This window comes from Chiloscyllium punctatum, chromosome 8 (genome assembly GCF_047496795.1).
Source record: "Chiloscyllium punctatum isolate Juve2018m chromosome 8, sChiPun1.3, whole genome shotgun sequence".
Lineage (NCBI taxonomy): Eukaryota > Metazoa > Chordata > Chondrichthyes > Orectolobiformes > Hemiscylliidae > Chiloscyllium > Chiloscyllium punctatum.
Window position 1 is genome coordinate 56034475 of NC_092746.1, and position 25694 is coordinate 56060168.

The following is a 25694-nucleotide window of genomic DNA, read 5'->3' on the forward strand; positions in this document are numbered from 1 at the left end:
CACTCACACTGACCCCACATCATTCACACTGACCCCACATCACTCTCACTGACCTTGCATCACTCTCACTGATCTCCATCACTCACATTGACCTCACATCACTCACACTGATCCCACATCACTCACATTGCCCCCACATCATTCATACTGACCTCCATCACTCACACTGACCCCACATCAGTCTCACTGACCTCCATCACTCACTAACCTCAATCACTCTCACTGACCTTGCATCACTCACACTGACCCCACATCATTCACACTGACCCCACATCACTCTCACTGACCTTGCATCACTCTCACTGATCTCCATCACTCACATTGACCTCACATCACTCACACTGATCCCACATCACTCACATTGCCCCCACATCACTCACAGTGACCTCCATCACTCACCCTGACCCCACATCAGTCTCACTGACCTCCATCACTCACTAACCTCAATCACTCTCACTGACCTTGCATCACTCACACTGACCCCACATCACTCACACTGACACCACATCACTCTTACTGACCTCCATCACTCACTAACGTCAATCACTCACACTGACCCCACTTCACACACACTGACCTCCAGCACTCACACTGACCCCGCATCACTCACATTGACCTCACATCACTCACACTGACCTCTATCATTCACTCTGACCCCACATCACTCACACTGACCCCACATCACTCTCACTGACCTTACATCACTCACACTGATCTCCATCACTCACATTGACCTCACATCACTCACCCTGACCCCACATCACTCACACTGAACTCCATCACTCACTAACCTCAATCACTCTCACTGACCTTGCATCACTCACACTGACCCCACATCACTCACACTGACCCCGCATCACTCACATTGACTTCACATCACTCACACTGATCCCACATCACTCACATTGCCTCCACATCACTCAAACTGACCTCCATCACTCACACTGACCCCACATCTCTGTCACTGACCTCGCATCATTGACACTGACCTCCATCACTCACACTGACCTCGATCACTCACATTGACCCCACATCACTCTCACTGACCTCGCATCACTCTCACTGACCTCGCATCACTCTCACTGACCCCACTTCACACACACTGACCTCCAGCACTCGCACTGATCCCACATCACTCTCACTGACCTTACATCACTCACACTGATCTCCATCACTCACATTGACCTCACATCACTCACACTGACCCCACATCACTCACACTGACCTCGATCACTCACACTGACCCCACATCAGTCTCACTGACCCCACATCACTCTCACTGACCTCGCATCACTCTCACTGACCTCGCATCACTCTCACTGACCCCACTTCACACACACTGACCTCCAGCACTCGCACTGACCCCACATCACTCTCACTGACCTTGCATCACTCACACTGATCTCCATCACTCACAATGACCTCACATCACTCACACTGACCCCACATCACTCACACTGACCTCGATCACTCACACTAACCCACATCACTCTCAGTGACCTCGCATCACTCTCACTGACCTTACATCACTCACACTGATCTCCATCACTCACATTGACCTCACATCACTCACACTGACCCCACATCACTCACACTGACCTCGATCACTCACACTAACCCACATCACTCTCAGTGACCTCGCATCACTCTCACTGACCTTACATCACTCACACTGATCTCCATCACTCACATTGACCTCACATCACACACACTGACCTCCAGCACTCACACTGACCCCACATCACTCACACTGACCTCCATCACTCACACTGACCTCGATCACTTACACTGACCCCACATCACTCACACTGACCCCACATCACTCACACTGACCCCACATCACTCACACTGACCCCACATCACTCACACTGACCCCACATCACTCTCACTGACCTTACATCACTCACACTGATCTCCATCACTCACATTGACCTCACATCACTCACACTGACCCCACATCACTCACACTGACCTCGATCACTCACACTGACCCCACATCACTCTCACTGAACTCCATCACTCACTAACCTAAATCACTCTCACTGACCTTGCATCACTCACACTGACCCCACATCACTCACACTGACCCCACATCACTCACATTGACTTCACATCACTCACACTGATCCCACATCACTCACATTGCCCCCACATCACTCAAACTGACCTCCATCACTCACACTGACCCCACATCTCTGTCACTGACCTCGCATCATTCACACTGACCTCCATCACTCACACTGACCTCGATTACTCACATTGACCCCACATCACTCTCACTGACCTCGATCACTCAAACTGACCCCACATGACACACACAGACCTCCATCACTCACACTGACATCTATCAATCCAACTGACCCTCCATGAGTCTCACTGACCTCCATTACTCACACTGACCCCACATCACTCTCACTGACCTCGCATCACTCTCACTAACCCCACATCACTCACACTGATGTCCATCACACACACTGACCCCACATCACTCACACTGACCCCACATCACTCACACTGGACTCCAACAATCACACTGACCCCACATCACTCACACTGACCTCGTCGCTCACATTGACCCCACATCACTCACACTGACCTCCATCACTTACACTGACCACTCATCACTCACACTGACCCCACATCTCTCTCACTGACCTCGCATCACTCACATTGATCTCCATCACTCACATTGACCTCACATCACTCACACTGATCCCACATCACTCACATTGACCCCATATCACTCACACTGACCTCCATCACTCACACTGATCCCACATCACTCACATTGACCCCATATCACTCACACTGACCTCCATCACTCACACTGACCCCACATCAGTCTCACTGACCTCCATCACTCACTAACGTCAATCACTCATACTGACCCCACTTCACACACACTGACCTCCAGCACTCACACTGACCTCCAGCACTCACACTGACCTCCAGCACTCACACTGACCTCCATCACTCACACTGACCTCTATCATTCACACTGACCCCACATCATTCACACTGACCCCACATCACTCTCACTGACCTTGCATCACTCACACTGATCTCCATCACTCACATTGGCCTCACGTCATTCACATTGACCCCGCATCACTCACACTGACCTCGATCACTCACACTGACCCCACATCACTCTCACCGAACTCCATCACTCACTAACCTCAATCACTCTCACTGACCTTGCATCACTCACACTGACCCCACATCACTCACACTGACCCCACATCACTCACGTTGACTTCACATCACTCACACTGATCCCACATCACTCACATTGCCCCCACATCACTCAAACTGACCTCCATCACTCACACTGACCCCACATCTCTGTCACTGACCTCGTATCATTCACACTGACCTCCATCACTCACACTGACCTCGATCACTCACATTGACCCCACATCACTATCACTGACCTCGCATCACTCTCACTGACCCCACATCACTCTCACTGACCTCGATCACTCAAACTGACCCCACATGACACACACAGACCTCCATCACTCACACTGACATCTATCAATCCAACTGACCCTCCATGACTCTCACTGACCTCCATTACTCACATTGACCCCACATCACTCTCACTGACCTCGCATCACTCTCACTAACCCCACATCACTCACACTGACCCTGCATCACTCACACTGACATCCATCACTCACACTGAACTCTATCACTCACACTGACCCCATATCACTCTCACTGACCTCCATCACTCACGAACCTCAATCTCTCACATTGACCCCACATCACTAGCACTGACCTCTATCACTCACCCTGACCCCACATCACTATCACTGACCTCCATCACTCACACTGACCCCACATCACTAACATTGACCCCACATCTCTCACACTGGACTCCAACAATCACACTGACCCCACATCACTCACACTGACCTCGTCGCTCACATTGACCCCACATCACTCTCACTGACCTCGCATCACTCTATCTGACCCCTCATCACTCACACTGATGTCCATCACACACACTGACCCCACATCACTCACACTGGACTCCAACAATCACACTGACCCCACATCACTCACACTGACCTCGTCGCTCACATTGACCCCACATCACTCTCACTGACCTCCATCACTCACGAACCTCAATCTCTCACATTGACCCCACATCACTAGCACTGACCTCTATCACTCACCCTGACCCCACATCACTATCACTGACCTCCATCACTCACACTGACCCCACATCACTAACATTGACCTCGTCGCTCACATTGACCCCACATCACTCACACTGACCTCCATCACTTACACTGACCACTCATCCCTCACACTGACACCACATCTCTCTCACTGACCTCGCATCACTCACACTGACCTCGATCACTCACATTGACCCCACATCACTCTCACAGATCTCGCATCACTCACACTGACATCCATCACGCACACTGAACTCTATCATTCACACTGACCCCACATCTCTCTCACTGACCTTGCATCACACTCACTGACCCCTCATCACTCACACTGACGTCCATCACTCACAGTGACCCCACTTCACTCACACTGACCCCACATTACTCACACTGACCTCCATCACTTACACTGATCCTGCATCACTCACACTGACCCCTCATCGCTCACACTGACCCCACATCTCTCTCACTGACCTCGCATCACTCACACTGACCTCCATCACTCACACTGACCTCGATCACTCACATTGACCCCACATCACTCTCACTGACCTCGCATCACTCTCACTGACCTCGCATCACTCACACTGACCCTGCATCACTCACACTGACATCCATCACTCACACTGAACTCTATCACTCACACTGACCCCATATCACTCTCACTGACCTCCATCACTCACGAACCTCAATCTCTCACATTGACCCCACATCACTAGCACTGACCTCTATCACTCACCCTGACCTCACATCACTATCACTGACCTCCATCACTCACACTGACCCCACATCACTAACATTGACCCCACATCTCTCACACTGACCTCCATCACTCACACAACCCCACATCACTCAAAATGACCTCCATTTCTCACACTGACCTCTATCACTCACACTAACCCCACATCACTCTGACTGACCCCACATCACTCACACTGACCTCCATCACTTACACTGACCCCACATCACTAATATTGACCCCACGTCACTCATACTGTCCTCGATCACTCACACTGACCCCACATCTCTCACTCTGACTCCACATCACTCTCACTGACCGCCATCACTCACACTGACCCCACATCAGTAACATTGACCCCACACCAATCACATTGACCTCGATCACTCAGACTGATCCACATCACTCACACTGACCTCCATCACTTACACTGACCCCACATCACTCACACTGACCTCCATCACTCACACTAACCCCACATCACTCACACTGACCCCGCATCACTCACACTGACCCCACATCACTCACACTGACCTCCATCGCTCACACTGACCCCACATCAGTAACATTGACCACACACCAATCACATTGACCTCGATCACTCAGACTGATCCACATCACTCACACTGACCTTGCATCACTCACACTGACCCCACATCACTCACACTGACCTCCATCACTTACACTGACCCCACATCACTTACACTGACCTCTGTCACTCACACTGACCTCCATCACTCACACTAACCCCACATCACTCACACTGACTCCGCATCACTCATACTGACCCCGCATCACTCACACTGACCTCCATCACTCACACTGACCCCACATCACTCACATTGACCTCTGTCACTCACACTGACCTCCATCACTCACACTGACCCCACATCACTCACACTGACCTCACACAATTCACATTGACCCCACATCACTCTCACTGACTCCACATCACTCACAATGACCCCGCATTACTCAAACTGACCCCGCATCACTCTCACTGACCCCACATCACTTACACTGACCTCTGTCACTCACACTGACCTCCATCACTCACACTGACCCCGCATCACTCACATTGACCCCTATCACTCACACTGACCCCACATCACTCTCACTGACTCCACATCACTCACACTGACCCCCATTACTGAAACTGACCCCGCATCACTCTCACTGACCCCACATCACTCAAACTGACCTTCATCACTCACACTGACCTTCATCACTCTCACTGACCTCGCATCACTCACATTGACCCCACATCACTCAGACTGACCCCACATCACTCACATTGCCCCCACATCACTCACACTGTCCTCGATCACTCACACTGACCCCACAGCACTCACACTAACCCCGCATCACTCACACTGACCCCACATCGCTCACACTGACCTCACACAATTCATACTGACCCCACATCACTCTCACTGACTCCACATCACTCACATTGACCCCGCATTACTCAAACTGACCCCGCATCACTCTCACCCCACATCACTCACAGTGACCTCCATTACTCACACTGACCTCTAGCACTCACACTGACCTCCATCACTCACAATGACCTCCATTACTCACACTGACCTCTAGCACTCACACTGACCCCACAGCACTCTCACTGACCTCGCACCACTCACACTGACCTGCATCATTCACATTGACCCCACATCACTCTCACTGCCCTCCATCACTCACATTGACCCCGCATCACTCACACTGAACTCCATCACTCACACTGACCCCACATCACTAACATTGACCCCACACCAATCACATTGACCTCCATCATTCATGCTGACCCCACATCACTCACACTGAACTCCATCACTCACACTGACCTCCATCACTCACACTGACCTCCATCACATACACTGACCCCACATCACTCACACTGACCCCACATCACTCACACTGACCCTGCATCAGTCTCACTGACCTCGCATCACTCACACTGACCCCACATCACTCACACTGACTCCATCACTCACTGACCTCGTATCACTCTCACTGACCTCGTATCACTCACACTGACCCCGCATCACTCACACTGATTCTGCATCACTCTCACTGATCTCCATCACTCACACTGATCTCTGTCACTCACACTGACCCCACATCACACATACTGACCCCACATTAGCAGAGCGATTGAATTCAAGATTCGTGAGGTGATGTTGCAGCTGTACAGGAGCTTGGTAAGGCCACATTTGGAGTACTGTATGCAGTTCTGGTCGCCTCACTTTAGGAAAGATGTGAAGATTTGGAGAGGGTACAGAGGAGATTTACCAGGATGTTGCCTGGAATAGAGAATAGGTCATACGAGGATAGGTTGAGAGTGCTAGGCCTTTTCTCATTGGAACGGCGAAGGATGAAGGGTGACTTGATAGAGGTTTATAAGATGATCAGGGGAATAGATAGAGTAGACAGTCAGAGACTTTTTCCCCGGGTACAATAGAGTGTTAGAAGGGGACATAAATTTAAGGTGAAGGGTGGAAGGTATATGGGGGATGTCAGGGGTAGGTTCTTTATCCAGAGAGTGGTGGGGGCATGGAATACGCTGCCTGTAGGAGTGGCAGAGTCAGAATCATTGGTGACCTTTAAGCGGCAATTGGATAGGGACATGGATAGGTGCTTAAGCTAGGACAAATGTACGGCACAACATCGTGGGCTGAAGGGCCTGTTCTGTGCTGTATTGTTCTATGTTCTATGTTCTATGTTCTATCACTCTCACTGGCCTCTATCACTCACACTGACCCCACATCACTCACACTGACCCCACATCACTCACACTGACCCCACATCACTCACAATGACCTCCATCACTCACACTGACCTCCATTACTCACACTGACCTCTAGCACTCACACTGACCCCACAGCACTCTCACTGACCTCGCACCACTCACACTGACCTGCATCATTCACACTGACCCCACATCACTCACACTGACCTCCATCACTCACGCTGACCTCCATCACTCACACTGTCTTCCATCACTCACACTGACCTCTATCACTCACACTGACCCTGCATCACTCTCACTGACCTCCATCACTCACACTGTCCCCACATCACTCACACTGACCCCACATCACTCACGCTGACCTCCATCGCTCACACTGATCGCACATCACCCACACTGACCTCACATCACTCACACTGACCCTGCATCACTCTCACTGACCTCCATCACTCACACTGACCCCACATCACTCACACTGACCTCGATCACTCACACTGACCCTGCATCACTCTCACTGACCTCCGTCACTCACACTGTCCCCACATCACTCTCACTGACCTCACATCAGTCACACTGACCCCACATCACTCACACTGACCCCACATCACTCACACTCACCCCGCATTATTCACACTGACCCCGCATTACTCACACTGACCCCACATCACTCACACTGACCCCGCATCACTCTCACTGACCTCCATCACTCACACTGAGCGCACATCACTCACACTGTCCTCCATCACTCACTCTGACCTGCATCATTCACACTGACACTTCCCCACTCACAGTGACCACTCCTCACATGGTGAACCCTCCTAACACTCAACATGACCCAATCGTTGACACCAGCCTATAAATTGTCCAGTTGACCCCCCACCATGTGAATTCCAACCAGCCCCTTCTCTACAACATCTGGATATAGGATTCTGACCTTGATTGGAAAATGTGGGCTATCATTTATTTTCATTCTGTTGTTGCCTGTGAAATATTCTGTGCAGACACTTTAACCAGTTTATTACTCATAAAATGCATTTGCTCACATGCTCCTCTGATACAGAGGACCACAGTTCAAACTCGCAGGTTAACAAAAACAGCTCTGTACAAATTATGCTAACTTCCCCAAATTAGGCTGATTGCCTGAAAAACACATATACTACATGCTCTGGTGAACTTGTTCGGGTTTCTGGATCCAATTCGCTGAGCTGTATCAACGGGTCTCCTAGAGTTTTAACTCAAAGGTGGGTCTCACATGGAGTCTTTGCCAGCCAAGTCTTAACTGAGGGAATGGCTGCTAGGTAGCCCTTCTTATCTCCCTTTCTGAGCCCTCTGGAATGTTCTCTGACATCATCCAATGGGGTCATAGGGCAGGGGTCACAGCACCTAACGAGATTTGGCAAGGTCATTCAGATGTACCCAACTCCTTTCCAAGATATGATTACTCCATGGTGTCAAGGGGTTTCTCTAAAACTGGAGAATACAGAAACGTAATGTCTCTCCCTTCTGTTTTTGCTGAGTAGTTCTGTTCAATATGAAAGACAGATTTTTTTTTGCTTTTTGATTGTGGTCACCTTGGCATCTTTGCATTCTGTCAGGCCTTTCTTTCAGAAACTGTTGAGCCAGTTTTATGTTGGGCCTAGTATTTTAGGCCGTTACCCATTTAGCCATATTATAATGACTATGATAAATGTAAAACGTGGAAAACCGAAATGAGTGTTGCACCCCATGATAGTATGCAGGTCTTGAAACCTGAGTAGCATAATCTTGATTATGTACCAGATTTCCCATAGGAAGAAGCCAGATCAAGAGTGCATCATCTACTCGGCTCATTTATCCTTGTTTGCCGTATTCACATGTTGCTTTCCTCCCCTCCCCTTCATTAAGGATGGCGATGTGCATGGAGTCTTCACCACACATTAGTTATTCAAATGCTCACCAATGTTTACGATTGCACGTGGCAGAATAGCAATACTTTGATTTGATCCATTGGTTGTGGAATCCTTTAGCTCTGACCATAGTATATGCTGCTTCCAAGATTTAGCATCCACCTGTAGCTTCACCAAGTTGACACTTCATTCTGAACTATGCCCAGTGTTGCTCCTGGAATGTTGGTCATACACACCTCATTGAATCGGATATGATCACCCTAACTCGCTGGTAACAGTAAAGTGAAGGATATACCAAGTCATTAGATTACCAATCTTGATGGATTACAATTATGCTGTTGCTGATAACAAACAGTGCTTCATGGATGCCCAGTTTTTCGCTATTCACTCTGATCTGAATCTATCTCATGTAGCAAAGTCATGGTGAAACCCGATACAATGAAGGACAGTAAAGTATTCACCACATTGCTTGGGTTGGATTTCCATATCAGTCAGACCAGACAAAGACAACATTGCAGTTCCTTTCCTGAAGGACATTAATAAAGCATTTGGCTTTTTATTGGCGACATTGCAGTTTTGGTCACCATTGTGGATACTAACATTTGATTCAAAGATTAATTAAATAAGTGAATTTAAACTAACCAACCACCGTAGTGGTCTTTGAAAAGCTTGTTAATTGATTGCTTGTCCAGGTGCTAAACCTGTAACAGAAAGATTGTTCCTAAGACAGTTTAATTCCAAAATATCAAATGAAAATTCACTAATCAGTTGTCAAACTACTGGCAGGTTTAGTACACAAAGTGATTTCATATCGTAATAAATTCCTGATCTTATCTGGATGGTATAGTGTACAAAAAGGTTGTAAACTACTTGAAGAACGAGGTTGGATCGTGACAGAAATCAGCTGTTGTTGCTGATGCGATACACATCTCTGAAACATTGACAGTGCGGATGAACTAAGCAGCTGTCAGCTGCATGAGAGATATCCAACCAAGACTGTTATTTAAAGGACCAAATGTTTAACTTGCATATGCTATGCTTTTGAGTTATTTCTGCTATTGCAAATGTTGTTGTTGCATTGTCACATGTTTTCAGAAGCCTGTCAATGAGTTCAAAAGCAGAGCTCCCAAAGATCCTGGCACTAATTAAACTGAGGACAAGGGAGGCGCGGTAGTAGTTTGGCGTACTGACCTTTACACCGCTGAGGCCAAACGCCAGCTTGCGTACACCTCCGCCTACTGCCCCCTTGACCATGACCCCACCTCCCACCACCAAACCATCATCTCCCAGACCATCCAGAACCTCATCATCTCAGGGGATCTCCCATCCACCGCCTCCAACCTCATAGTCCCACAACCCCGCACCGCCCGTTTCTACCTCCTGCCCAAAATCCACAAACCTGACTGCCCCGGCCGACCCATTGTCTCAGCCTGCTCCTGTCCCACCGAGCTCATCTCTGCATATCTCGACACGGTCCTGTCCCCCTTAGTCCAAGGACTCCCCACCTACATTCGGGACACCACCCACGCTCTCTACCTCCTCCATGATTTTCGCTTCCCCGGTCCCCAACGCCTTATCTTCACCATGGACATCCAGTCCCTGTACATCTCCATCCCCCATCACGAAGGACTCAAAGCCCTCCGCTTCTTCCTTTCCCGCCGACCCAACCAGTACCCTTCCACTGACACCCTCCTTCGACTGACTGAACTGGTCCTCACCCTGAACAACTTCTCTTTCCAATCCTCCCACTTCCTCCAAACCAAAGGAGTAGCCATGGGCACCCGCATGGGCCCCAGCTATTCCTGCCTCTTTGTAGGATATGTGGAACAGTCCCTCTTCCGCAGCTACACTGGCACCACCCCCCACCTTTTCCTCCGCTACATCAATGACTGTATCGGCGCTGCCTCGTGCTCCCACGAGGAGGTTGAACAGTTCATCCACTTTACCAACACCTTCCACCCCGACCTCAAATTTACCTGGACCGTCTCAGACTCCTCCCTCCCCTTCCTAGACCTTTCCATTTCTATCTCGGGCGACCGAATCAACACGGACATTTACTATAAACCGACCAACTCCCACAGCTACCTAGACTACGCCTCTTCCCACCCTAGCCCCTGTAAAAACGCCATCCCATATTCCCAATACCTTTGTCTCTGCCGCATCTGCTCCCAGGAGGACCAGTTCCAATACCTTACAACCCAGACGGCCTCCTTCTTCAAAGACCACAATTTCCCCCAAGACGTGATCGACGATGCTCTCCACCGCATCTCCTCCACTTCCTGCTCCTCCGCCCTTAAGCCCCGCCTCTCCAACCGCCACCAGGACAGAACCCCACTGGTCCTCACCTACCACCCCACCAACCTCCATATACATTGTATCATCCGTCATTTCCGCCACCTCCAAATGGACCCCACCACCAGGGATATGTTTCCCTCCCCTACCCTATCAGCATTCCGAAAAATCCACTCCCTCTGTGACTCCCTCATCAGGTCCACACCCCCCACCAACCCAAACTCCACTCCCGGCACCTTCCTCTGCAACCGCAAGAAATGGAAAACTTGCGCCCACACCTCCCCCCCTTACTTCCCTCCAAGGCCCCAAGGGATCCTTCCATATCCACCACAAATTCACCTGCACCTCCACACACATCATTTACTGCATTCCCTGCACCCGATGTGGCCTCCTCTATATTGGGGAGACAGGCCGCCTACTTGCAGAACGTTTCAGAGAACACCTCTGGGACACCCAGACCAACCAACCCAACCACCCCGTGGCTCAACACTTCAACTCCCCTTCCCACTCCACCAAGGACATGCAGGTCCTTGGACTCCTCCATCGCCAGACCATAGCAACACGACAGCTGGAGGAAGAGCACCTCATCTTCCGCCTAGGAACTCTCCAACCACAAGGGATGAACTCAGATTTCTCCAGTTTCCTCATTTCCCCTCCCCCCACCTTGTCTGAGTCCCAACCCTCGAACTCAGCACCACCTTCCTAATCTACAATCTTCTTCCTGACCTCTCCACCCCCACCCCCACTCTGGCCTATCACCCTCACCTTAATCTCCTTCCACCTATCGCATTTCCAACGCTCCTCCCTACCTTTTATCTTAGCCTACTTGGCACACTTTCCTCATTCCGAAGAAGGGCTCATGCCCGAAACTTCGATTCTCCTGTTCCTTGGATGCTGCCTGACCTGCTGCACTTTTCCAGCAACACATTTTCAGCACCAATTAAACTGAGGCAGCTTCAGTGATTCAGGCATGTCTGCAGGATGGGAAACGGTCACATACTCATCGAGACCTGTATGGTGAGATAACCAGAGTGAAATGACCACGGGGGTTGTACAGGCGTGACCTGAAGGCACAAACTGTTGCCAGTCACATCTGGGAGTCACTAACAGGCAGACGAGGGAAACGGCCAACACCTGCTGAGGGCTGACATCCACCTACACCATGGCCTGTGACTGCAGCATCTTGGTAACAGGCACCAGCCTTCCAAAACAACAACCTGCAATGTTGGCTGCTCCATGTGTATCATTTGCAGCAGGACCTGCTTGTCAAGGATTGGAACTCACGGCCATCAGTTAAGCTGAACCCAATGCAGATATGCCTCACCCACACCCACCCACATTTGTTTGCTGCATGTCTATCATCTCTCCTGAATGGAAAGATGCCCATCCCTAATTGCCCTTGGGAACTTGGTGGTGAGTCACCTTCAACAACTGCAGTCCAAATAATGTAGGTAGGTTCACTCACAGTACATTTAAACAGAAGGTTCCAGAGTTTTAGCTCAATAACTGTGAAGGAAGAATGATATATTTCCGATCAGCATGCTGTGTGACTTTTGGGGTGCTTGTAGGTAGTAGTAAACCCATGCATGGCTGGCTTTGTTCTTGTAGATGTAGAAGATTGGAGATTTGGAAGGTGGTGTCAAAGTAGCATCAACAAGTTGACACAATGCAATTTTGATACGATGCACACTTATCACTGTACACTGATTTTTCTTATTCATTCATAGGATGAGGGCATCATCATTTGGCCAGCATTTATTGCCCATCCCTACTTGCCCAGTGGGCAGTCAAGAGTCAACCAATTACTGCGGGTCTGGGGAGTCACATGTAAGCTAGACCAGATAAGGATGGCAGTTTCCTTCCCTAAGGGACATTAGTGAACCGGATGGGTTAGTCTGACAATCAGCAATGGATTCGTGTTCATCCTTAGACTCTTAATGCCAGTGTTATTTGGTTGAATTCAGATTCCACCATCTGCATTATTGGCAGGATTCATCCCCAGGACATTCCTGTGTCTTTGGATTAACAGTCCAATGATAATATCATTAGGTCATCACCTCCCCTATTGAGCGGGGAGAGGTGGGAATGTTTACAGTGTTGGATGGGATACCAATCAGACTGCTTGTCCTGAATAGGGTTGATCTCCTTGAGTGTCATTGAAGCCATACTAATATCACCAAATTTCATTACACTCCTGAGCTGTCCCATTCAAGTAGGTCAAAAGATTTCATTGTTCAAGAATGCAAGAAAGATGGAGATTGTGGTCACACTGAGTCTGGAGCTGCAGAATCAGTAACAATGGAGGAGTGAAGCTCTTCCATTACTATGTGTTTTCTAGAACAACTTAGTACATTTCTGCCCGAGCTGGGAGCAATGCCAGAGATGTTTCACATTCACCAAGCAGACGGTTATAGAGCTTAACAACTTTGGTCAATATCACTTGTTGCCTCAAAAAACAGGATGGCGTTCCAGTGGCCAGTAAAGTCAGTGCCACTAAACATTACGTAACTGGATATATCTAATTTCAAGCAGTGGAGAATCCAACACCTTCTCGAACACCATCCACCATTGCATCCAGGAGGCCACCTCTTCAATGCAGGGTGCCATTGACAGCTCACATGTAACTCAACTGGTCCCACGTGTTGATGGGGAAACTGATGAAAACAGCAAGGGTGAAGGAGAGGAGAGCATGTCAAACACAAGAGGTCTGTAATCACGCAGCTGTAACGAGAAGGACCTGCAACACAAACATGCCATTAGTCTGAATGTTCTCAACAATTCTAGATCTTCAATTCTCATCACAGGCAGCACCATCTGCTCTGTTGGGTAAAGGGGTTGAAGGGACACTATGTCCATGCCAACTCTGTCCCACCCCTCTCTGTTTGTGTGCAAACTTGTGTATGGGAAGCATGCCAGTGATTGTGTTAAACTGTGTTGATTGATGCTCCTTTCAGAGCTGAATAGCTGGAGGCAACGAGAGATGGCCTTGTGGCTTTCTTCAATGGATGGTTTGAGAGCTGGCTATCTGAGCAGCTGACTTATATGTTGCTGAGTCCTTAACTAGGGGCTATTGAAAGGGGTGGTGTTAGGGCAGGGTTGTGGTGGGGTGTCTAGCAGAATGTTGGTCTGGTGCACTGAGCAGCGTGAGAATTTGGTAGAAAATGATTAGATTACTTACAGTGTGGAAACAGGCCCTTTGGCCCAACAAGTCCACACCGACCCACCAAAGCACAACCCACCCATTCCCCTACATTTACCCCTTTACCTAACACTACGGGCAATTTAGCATGGCCAATTCACCTGACCTGCATATCTTTGGACTGTGGGAGGAAACCGGAACACCTGGAGGAAACCCACGCAGACACGGGGAGAACATGCAAACTCCACACAGTCAGTTCACCTGTGTCAGGAATTGAACTCAGGTCTCTGGCACTATGAGGCAGTAGTGCTAACCACTGTGCCACCATGCAACCCACAAAATGTTCTTTGAAAATGCATAAGTCAATAAGCAGAGTAGGCTGGGAGTTTTGTTCACAGAATTTAGGAGTTCAAGAATTTATAGCAATTATTTGGCAAGTCGATTAAGAGAGGTTTATGTTACAGAGCGGAAAACAGTGAAATGCAGTGTGTATTTCCCTATTTCTGTCTGAATGATAGAAATCCCAGAAGTTCAGTTTAGTTTAAACAAGTTGAATTCCCCTGTCTCGTTCCTCTTGATGGTATTTGTAAGAAAGTTATGACGTTCTCTGAGCACGTTTATCGACATTTCTGTTTAATTCAATCACTGCAGGAGGCAAGGTTTCTGGATGAACGGCCTTATTACTAGGGATTAAAGTTCTCTAGCTAGATCTTCCCTTCAGCTGATGTGATACTTATTGTATTGTTAAACAGATTGTGAAGGTAGTTAGGATGAAGATGAAAAACAGTTTACCAATCTTATATATATGTTTTTTTCATTCTCCAAGTGTAGCATCTTTTAAAACAAATAAAAATGTGGTGGAGTGTGATTGCGTTTGGAGTCACAGACACCTGCCACTTCTCAATATCTATGGCATATTTAGGATTGATTAGTTGTACAAGCATCAAATTAAATATAAATCTATTTTGTTTTTACTTAACAATTTAATTGGGCTGCCAAATTAAAAGTACTTGCAACTGATACAAAATAGGCTTGAAGGTACGAGACAGAGGGTGATTGGCAGAGGTTTGTTTTTCAGACTGGAGGCCTGTGAACAGCAGCGTGCTGCAAGGATCGGTGCTGGGTCCACTGATTTTTGAATTTAATATAAATGATTTGAATGTACATATAGAAAGTACATTTATTAAGTTTGCAGATGACACCAAAATTGGTCGTATAGTGGACAATTTCGTATAGTGGACAATGAAGAAGGTTACCTCAAAGTACAACAAGACATTGACTAGATGGGCCAATGGGCTGAGGAGTGGCAGATGCAGTTTAATTTAGATACATGCAGGCTGCTGCATTTTGGGAAAGTAAATCAGAGCAGGACTTATACACTTAATGGTAGGGTCCTAGGGAGTGTTGCTGAACAAAGAGACCTTGGAGGTGGAGTTGCAGGCAGCAGGGTAGTGAATAAGGAGTTTGGTATGCTTGCCCTTATTGGTCAATGCATTGAGTATAGGAGTTAGGAGGTCATGTTGTGGCTGTAAAGTCATTGGCTACATCACTTCAGAATACTGTATTCGTTCTGGTCCCCCTGCTATAAGAAAAACATTGTTGAACTTGAAAGGGTTCAGAAAGGATTTACAAGGACTTTTCTGGGGTTGGAGGATTTGAGCTATGAGGAGTGGCTGAATAAGCTGGGGCTATTTTCTCAGGAGTGTCAGAAGCTAAGGGATGGCCTTAGAGAGGTTTATAAAATCATGAGGGGCATGAACAGGGTGAATAGTCAAGGTCTTTTTCTTAGGGTGGGGGAGTCTAAAGCTAGAGGGCAATGGTTTAAAGTGAGAGGGGAAAGGTTTAAAAGGAACCTAAGGAGCAACTTTTCATGCAGAGGGTGTTGCGTGTATGGAATGAGTTGCCAGAGAACATGATGGAGGCTGGTAAATTACAACATTTAAAAGGCATCTGGATAGATACATGAATAAGAAGGGTTTGGAGGGATATGCACTAAATGCTGGCAAATAGGACAAGATTAATTTAGGATATCAGGTCAGCATGGACAAGTTGGATGGAAGGGTCTGTTTCAACCTCCAACCTCCAAAATCAAGAAGTGCTTTGAAAGGTTGGTCATAGCCCACATTAACTCCAGTCTCCCAGCCTGCCTCTGTCCCCTGCAATTTGCCTGCTGATGTAACAGGTCCACAGCGGATACCATATCCCGAACCCTGCACTCACCCCTGGAACATCTGGACAACAAGGATACATACATCTGACTCCTGTTTGTTGACTACAGCTCTGCCTTCAACACCATTATTCCCTCCAAACTGACCTTAAAACTCTGTGACCTTGGTCTGGCTGTGCTCTCTGCAACTGGATCCTCAGCTTTGTGACCCACAGAACACAATCAGTGTAGTTAGGTATCTGCATCTCCTCCACAATAACATTCAACAATGGAACCCCCTAAGAATCCGTCGTCAGCCAAGTACACTTAAGGCTGTGTTGCCAAATTCCAAATGAATACCATCCACAAGTTCCATGATGACAACATCGTAGCGGGAAGGATATCTACATAGTCAAAATACATAGGGGAAATAGACGGCTCAGTGACGAGGTGCAATGTCTCTCTCAACATTGGTCAAACTAATGAACTGAACATTGACTTCAGAAAGAAAGGAAAGAACACGCTCCCATCTACAGCAATGGATCTGAAGTTCAGAGGATGGAGAGCGTCATGTGATGATAACAGACAAGCTGTCCTGGACTTCCCATACAGATATGATGGTCAGGAAGGAACAACAACACCTCTTCTTCCTCAGGCAGCTCAGGAAGTTTAGCATGTCCATAAGGACCCTCACCAACCTCTACAGATGCACCACTGAAAACATACTTTCCAGGTGTATGATGACCTGGTACAGTAACTGGTCTGCCTTGGATCATAGACACTATAGAAGATTGTGTGTGCAGCCCAGACCATCACGCAGTCCAACTTCCCATCCATGGACTCCATTAACACATTTCATTGTCACAGAAAGCCTGCCAACAACATCAAGGACCCATCTCACCTCGGTAAAAATCTCCCAGAATCTCTTCCATCAGGCAGAAGATACAGAAGCTTGAACACAGGCACCAGCAGTTTCAAGAACAGCTTCTACCTGGCCATTATTAGACTGATGAATGGACTCTCTAATTTGAAATAATGGTGATCTTGTCAAGCACACCTCCTGTGCAGTGTAACCTGTATGCCTTACTCTATCCCAAGTTTTTTTTTCACACTATGATCTGTATATCCTTGCTTACGGTGATTTGCCTGTAGTGCTTTTCACTGTACTTAGGTACATGTGACAATAAATAAATTAAATCAAATCTATGACTGTATGACTCTATGATTAGTGTGACAAAGCTTGCTGCTGAAGAAGATGCATTGTGTATTTCCCTTCTGTAATATATACATAGCTAAAAGCTTATCTGTATGCCATGAGAGTTTATTTTGTTATTTACCCTTCTTCTAGGCTGTAGGTGGACACGGACACTGGGACAAAAGTCAGTCTCGACCTTTCAGTGCTGCAGCTAAACCAATCAACTTGTGAGTAATTCTCTTTTGGCCTTCTATTAAAATGAGCCTTTTTACCTCAATTGTTAAACCAATCTCGAGCAGCAAGTATTTGCAAGAAAATGGCATTCATATTATGGAAATTGGTTGTTATTTGTGCACATAGAAGGTATGTGCTTAAATTTAAAACAATCAATGAACCCTCACATTGTAGGCCCTCTTGTGGTGCATGGTAGTGTTGCTACCCTGAACTGTGAGGCCTGGGTTCAAGCTCTACCTGGTCCAAAGGTATGTAATAATATTTCTGAGCAGTTTGATTAGAAAAAAAGGTTAAATAATAAGAATCCTAATATTGTAGGCTGATAGCTGGTGCAGTGGTAGTGTCCATACCCCTGGGCCAGAGGCCTGATTTCAAGTTCCACCTCTGAGTAGGTTGATTAAATAAAAACACTTAACCCTTACATCGTGATAAGTTATGGGAGCAAAGCTGTTTAAGAGACTGCTATTAATATGATTCTACAGAAATAACACTAATGCAATGTTTTACAGCACAAGCCTTTTCCCCAAAATTCATCAAATTCCACTGTACAGGTGAGAAACTTCATTGCACACAGATTGCAGAATATTTTCCTGATGGTGTGCTGGAACTAACTTTTCTTTCACTTTTTTAATTGGCAGTGGTTCTGTTGGTGGTAATAATCTAGAGAATAAAGATAATCCTTACGCTGAATTTACCCCCTTCACTGTACCACGAACTGAAAAGCCACGACATACAGATACATCCTAGTACGTATGTGTAGAAATACCCTGGTTCAAGGCAAGAGAAGTTTCCTTTGTGTTACACCATCATACTGTTAAATCTTTAAGCACTGAAATAATTATAGTTGAAAGGATTAAGTAGTTATTCAAACAATAATTCTGTTTGCCTGGGACATGTCATGGCTATAGTCTAAGGGACTGAAAGAATAGGAAAAAGTTAAGAATGGAATGTAGAAATTATAACTTTAATTAATGAAGTATTAACTAGGATTCTAATGATTATTGACATTGTTTCCTTGACGAATGTGGTTTTAATCATGCTAAAACCTTTTAGAAACCTAATGAATGATAATTGATTCAGTTTACAGCTCTGTGGCATGGTGGCTCGATTAGATTACTTACAGTGTGGAAACAGGCCCTACGAATCCACCCCACCCAGACCCATTCCCCTACACCTAACACTACAGACAATTTAGCATGGCCAATTCACCTAACCTGCACACTTTTGGATTGCAGGATGAAACCAGATCACCTGGAGGAAACCCACGCAGACACGGGGAGAATATGCAAACTCCCGGGTCTCTGGCACTGTGAGGCAGCAGTGCTAACCACTGTGCCACCGTGCCACCCACAATTAGCACTGCTGCCTCACGGCATCAGAAACCTGGGTTCAATCCCTGCCTTGGGCTACTGTCTGTGTGGAGTTTGCACATTCTCCCAGGTCTGTGTGGGCTTTCTCCAGCAGGTCAGGTGAATTGGCCAGCCTAAAGTCTCCATTGTGTTAGGTGCATTAGTCAGGGATATATGTAAGGGAATGAGTCTAGGTTAGTTATTCCTTGGAGAGTTGGTGTGGACTTGTTGGGCCAAATGGCTGTAGGAATTCTAATCATTCTAAACTGCAGTGGTAACTTCTCCAGTGGGAGGAAGATCATTTCTGAATTTTGGAATTTTTTGCATTACACTACGTCTAATCACAAGGGTTTGAACTGAAAAGAACCATGGAAATATAAGACAAAAAAAAATAAAACATCAGAAAGCAGTGATAGAAATTCTTCAACTTATGTAAGTGCCCACTTCCAAAGCATTGTATTAACATGGTGCTGTGACATCGAGGGAATGTTTGGGTTTGCTCAAACGCTTTTTGACAAATAGTGTTTGCAAGCAATACATTTCCGAACTGGAGGGGTTACAGTGTTAATCAGTTTAATTTGATTTTATTTCCACCTGTTCATTCAGCAGCAATACTATTTATTAATTTTATTATTTTCCTTTCTTCAGTTGCCCAAATATAGCTGGTTATACGGGTAAAAGACAGTGGAATGTCAAAGAAATTAACAAGTCCAACATTTCAAGGTTATTTCATCCACCTGCAGAACGTGTGTGTGGGTAAGTAATCAACTTCAATAATTGAGTTTGTGATTGACATAGAAGCAAAGGATGCAGTACCAGGAGAGCAACAAACTTGATGAAATCAGCTGGCTTTACATTACAATGTGGTCACATTGCTGAAGGTACATAGTGAGGATTGATCAACTCACTTTAAAGATGTTTGGCAGCTGGGGACCATAGGCACTGGCTCAAGCTGCTATTGAAAAGCCTCTGACTGACTTGAAAACAATTGTTACTTTTCAAATAACAATGTAAAATCAAGGCAAGACCAAGGCCATGTTCTTTGGGAACTGGGCCGACTGATCCTTTATCTCCTTTACCGTCGGGCCAGATTATCTGAAGCTGCTGGGAATAGGGTTCAGAGGGGCCAGGGCATGCACTAAACCCTGAGAGGAACATATCGCCAAGGTGAGGCAGAAACTGGGCAGTTGGTGAGTATAACCCTGATCCTCAGGTGGGAGATACTCTTGGTGTTGTATGTGATGCAGATCTGGCCCACTCCCCCCAAACCTGCATCACTGCTGTCACCCACTTCAATCTTCCACTTCAGCTGGGGGTTGAAGATGGACCATATCCACAGGAACACCATGTACAAAGCTCCAGATAAAGAAGAGCAAGGATATATCCAATGGTGCCCTCATCCTTTATGTGTACAAAGTTAAAAACCACACAACACCAGGTTATAATCCAACAGGTTTATTTGGAAGTGCTCCAAATGCTAGTGCTTCCAAATAAACCAGCTGGACTATAACCTGGTGTTGTGTGGTTTTTAACTTTGTCCACCCCAGTCCTACACCAGCGTCTCCAAATCATGTGTGGCTTTATGTGTGGCTGCATCAAGCTGTGCGTAGACCCTTGGTATGCAAACACGAAGTGTTACTACTTACTGAGGGTCTCCTTGTCCCTAGTGTTACAGAGCATGGAAATGGCCTCTCTGCCGTGGAATGTTCTAGGCAGTAGGACTGCTCCATATCATCTGTCCCTCATGGAAAAATTCAAAAAAGTAAACACCTGTGACCACAAGTCCACGAGGCAGTGGTCAGCACATAATGTCCTCGAGATCCAGCATGCAAAGGAGAGGGTGGGTCCTGTTAAGTCATTCCCTGAGCAGACTATCAAAACTATTTGGCAGAAGGCCTCATTGCCAGAGCTTTCCAACACACTGCTGGTGAAAAGGGCATTGCCAGTCAGATCCTTCATGTAAACCCTGTCTCTGTGCACTACCACTAACTGCCCTTAAAGTGACTGTGTTGGTGAAGAGACTGTCACACATCTCCTTCTAGAACAGGCTCTTACAAAGAAGCTCTGGAGGGAGACGCAGTGGTTCTTATTGAGGTTTATCCTGAGCAACAGAATCTGTGCTCTACTGCCTATTCCATGGGACGCACACCAAGACAATCATTGACTGCGCCTGGAGGACCATCAACTCAGTGAAAGATGCCCTTTAATCTTCCGGTGGAAAGAGTTGACCTCGGCCGAGTATTGCAGACTGGCACATTCCATGATTTCGATTCTCCTGCTCCTCGGATCCAGCACCACACTTTTGACTCAGGAGCATGTGCTGAGGGGCACTCTAAAGCTTGGGGCATTTTCTGCCAAGACACAGTGAGGAAAGACCACAGTCTAAAGTCTTTCTGCCATGACATATAATGGAGGCCTCAGTTATCAAAACCTCTTAGTGAGTCAAATTTATATAAATAGGTTCCTGCATGAGTAGAAAATGCCTTTGTTTTTGCAACAACAGGGAATGTCAAGTTTCAATGTTTGCTTTCTCATGATTGGAATATCTTTGCAATTAAAACAAACCAGCACCAGCATCTTATCATGTAAACGTTACATGTAGCACAACTGAAGTTCACCTTATAATGCAAATTCCTACTGTGGAAATGCTGGAGCATTTGAGGAACTGACAAAATCTGTGTTCCATCACAAATTAATTTTCCCAAAGATCAACGTCGCCATCTACTGCTGGGAAAGCTAAATTTCATTTGTACAGGGTTTTCTGGAGATCTCAAAGGCCATACATAGTGCTGTCGCATTGTCAGTGTTTCAGTTTGAATAAATCATTAAACTCAATTTAAGTAATGCCCATCTTAAGATTTCGCTCTCACTGAGAAGACGAATGTAAAAAGAAGATGCAATAATGTGCATTAGTTTTTGACATTTTCCCTTTCTTGAATGATATACAGCACAGAAACAGACCCTCCAGTCCAACTCGTCCGTGCCAACCAGATATCCTAAATTAATCTAGTCCCATTTGCCAGCACTTGGCCCATATTCCTCCAAACCCTTCCTATTCATACACCCATCCAGATGGCTTTTATATATTGTAATTGTACCAGCCTCCACCACTTCCTGTGGCAGCTCATTCCATACACGCACCACCCTCGACATGAAAAGGTTGTCCCTTGCAACCCTTTAAAATTTTTCTCCTCTCACCCTAAACCAATGCCCTCTAGTTCTGGACTCCCCCACCATGGAGACCTTGGACCTTGTCTATTTATCCTATCCATGCCCCTCATGATTTTATAAACCTCTACAAGGTCACCCCTCAGCCTCTGACGCTCCAGAGAAAACAGCCCCAGCCTATTCAGCCTGTCCCTACAACTCAAACCCTCCAATCTTGGCAACATCCTTGCTATGGGAGGGAGACCAGGATTGTACACAAATATTCCAAAAGTGGCCTAACCAATGTCCTATACAGCTGCAACATGACCTCCCAACTTCTATATTCAAAGCTCTGACCACTAAAGGCAAGCATATCAACAACCTTCTTCACGATCCTATCTAACTGCGACTCCACTTTCAAGGAGCTATGAACCTCCACTCTACTCCACGGGTCTCTTTGTTTAGCAACACTCCCCAGGACCTTACTATTAAAGACATCCACCACCACTTCATCTGTAATATGGACATTTTTCAAGATGTCACCATCTATTTCCCCACATTCTATATCTCCCATGTCCTTCTCCACAGTAAACACTGATGCAAATGATTAAGGTTTATGGCAAAACGTTTAAATACAAGCCCAAATGCCAAAATGCACATAATCAAACATTCTAAAAAAATAGTTGAATGTTTATACATTCAAGGAATTATGCACTTTTGAATATTTTTACTTACCTTTGGCCTGCACAAATTTGTAGTTACCAAGGAAGCACTAGTAAATACTAATTAACATGCATCGGGAATTGTTAAAATGTAGTAAAAAGATTCATCTTTGATGATAAGTTGACCTTTTGTTTTACAGAATTCCTCGTGGCACTGAAAAGCCATTAAAATATAGGCACGAATCCCCCTTTTCGAAGATGATGACGACAGTCTCACCCTTCAATCCCTTTAACCCAAAAACATCCAAAGCAATCCGTTTATAAATAAATAAATATATAATTATGTTTCCTGCGAGAGCAGTGTGAGAAATGTGATTACACATGGCTTTTGCTGTTTTGAAATCTAGATTGTGGAATTAATATTTTTATAAGCTGCCTTTTGTGTCCCATCAATTTTCTCCCAATTTCTCCAGAGGGAATTGACTGCTACCAGGTTATGGTCAGTGAATATTTAGCAAATTGTTCAATAATTGGAGACCCCACAGCTGTTTTGTACGCATGCACCTTTATGGCAAGGGCTATTGAATAGCAGAAGTATTTTTTTTCAAATTTAGAGAAATTATCTTGTGAGAAAAACGTTTTATCAACAACGCACATGTTACTAGAGACCATGCAAACATAGAAATTACTCACGGGGGTAGGCCAGCCTGCACTGCTGTTCAGTAAGGCAATGGTTGATCTAACTACTCCATTCTCCGGCCTATCCCTGATAACCTTTCACCCTGTTGCTGATCAGGAAGCTATCCACCTCTGCCGTAAAATGAGTCAAAAACTTTGCTTCCAACACCTTTTGAGGAGAGTTTCAAAGATTGATGACCCTCTTCAGTTTGTCTCAGTCTTAAATGGTCAGCTCCTTGTTTTGAAACTGTGATCCCTGATTCTAGATTCTAGTTGAAATGTCCTTTCCATATCCACCTCGTCAAGGCACCTCTGGAACTAATATGTTTAAATCAATTAATTATTTGCTTTTATAAACTCCAATAAATGCAAGCCCAGTATGTTGAACCTTTTCTTATAAGACAACCCATCCATTCCAGTATTAGTGTGATAAACTGGCTCTGAGTCATTTGAATGCACTTACATCCTTCCTTAAAGAGACCAATACTATACACAGTCCTTCAGTTGTGATCTTACCAGTGCCCTAACACTGATGCATATTCCCCACTTTTATCTTTCATTTCCCCCAGGATAAACAAGAACATTCTATGTTCTACTTTTTTCTTGTTTTTTTTCTTACATTCTATGTACTAAAAGAACATTGCTTACTTTCTGCACCTGATTCACCCAGATCCAATTGTATCTCCGAGCTCTGCAATGTCTCACCATTTAAATAAAATGTTTCTTTTTCACTTTTCCTGCAAACAAACCGTCAAAATCGGGGGATTAAGAGACATGCTTCCAGTTGCCGATCTATGGAAATTGCTTGTCAATTTTCACTGCTTCCCCATTACTTCTCTCAAATGGCTCTTTGTCCATAGTCTCGCAGTTATTTTTCAGAAGTTGCTGGGTTTTCACATAACTTCTGTTAAATTACCACATAAAATTAAATCTCATTATTGAACCAGTCTACATTTGTAATATTAGTTAATGAAATGCCTAGAAACCTTGCACAGATTTAACAATTTAGATTGTGGAGCGTCGATTCTTCAATTTACAGAGTTTCCTTAGAGATTTGAAAATGTTATTTAAAAACGTATTTCTTATGCTCTCAATGCACTGTATCATAAAGATATCATTCGTAGAATGTAAACTTAGCTTGGGGGAAGTTGTGGAGAAGTCAGTTGAACATCTCTGCATGTACAGTTTTCAGATAGGCTAGGGAAAAGTATTTTAAAAAGGAGGTATAGCATTATTGATTAATGAATCAATCACCGCAGTCAAAAGGCATAATGTACTAAACAAAACATCA

The 25694-nt window shown here is 45.9% G+C and overlaps 1 protein-coding gene across 2 annotated transcripts in view; it reads left to right on the top strand.

The window, feature by feature from the left end:
* LOC140480575 (protein SPMIP7) overlaps positions 1 to 24179 on the top strand; it is a 106470-nt gene extending 82291 nt beyond the window's left edge. Inside the window, exons 5-9 of one of the 2 annotated variants that reach the window (XM_072575602.1) lie at positions 18487 to 18560; positions 19077 to 19118; positions 19206 to 19313; positions 20565 to 20672; positions 23926 to 24177. In XM_072575602.1, the coding sequence (XP_072431703.1) occupies positions 18487 to 18560; positions 19077 to 19118; positions 19206 to 19313; positions 20565 to 20672; positions 23926 to 24049 (456 nt within the window). In that variant the 3' untranslated portion in view covers positions 24050 to 24177. Of the gene's footprint in view, positions 1 to 18486; positions 18561 to 19076; positions 19119 to 19205; positions 19314 to 20564; positions 20673 to 23925 lie in introns of both variants that reach the window. The other variant, XM_072575603.1, reaches the window with a different exon arrangement.
* Positions 24180 to 25694: the final 1515 nt, after the last annotated feature.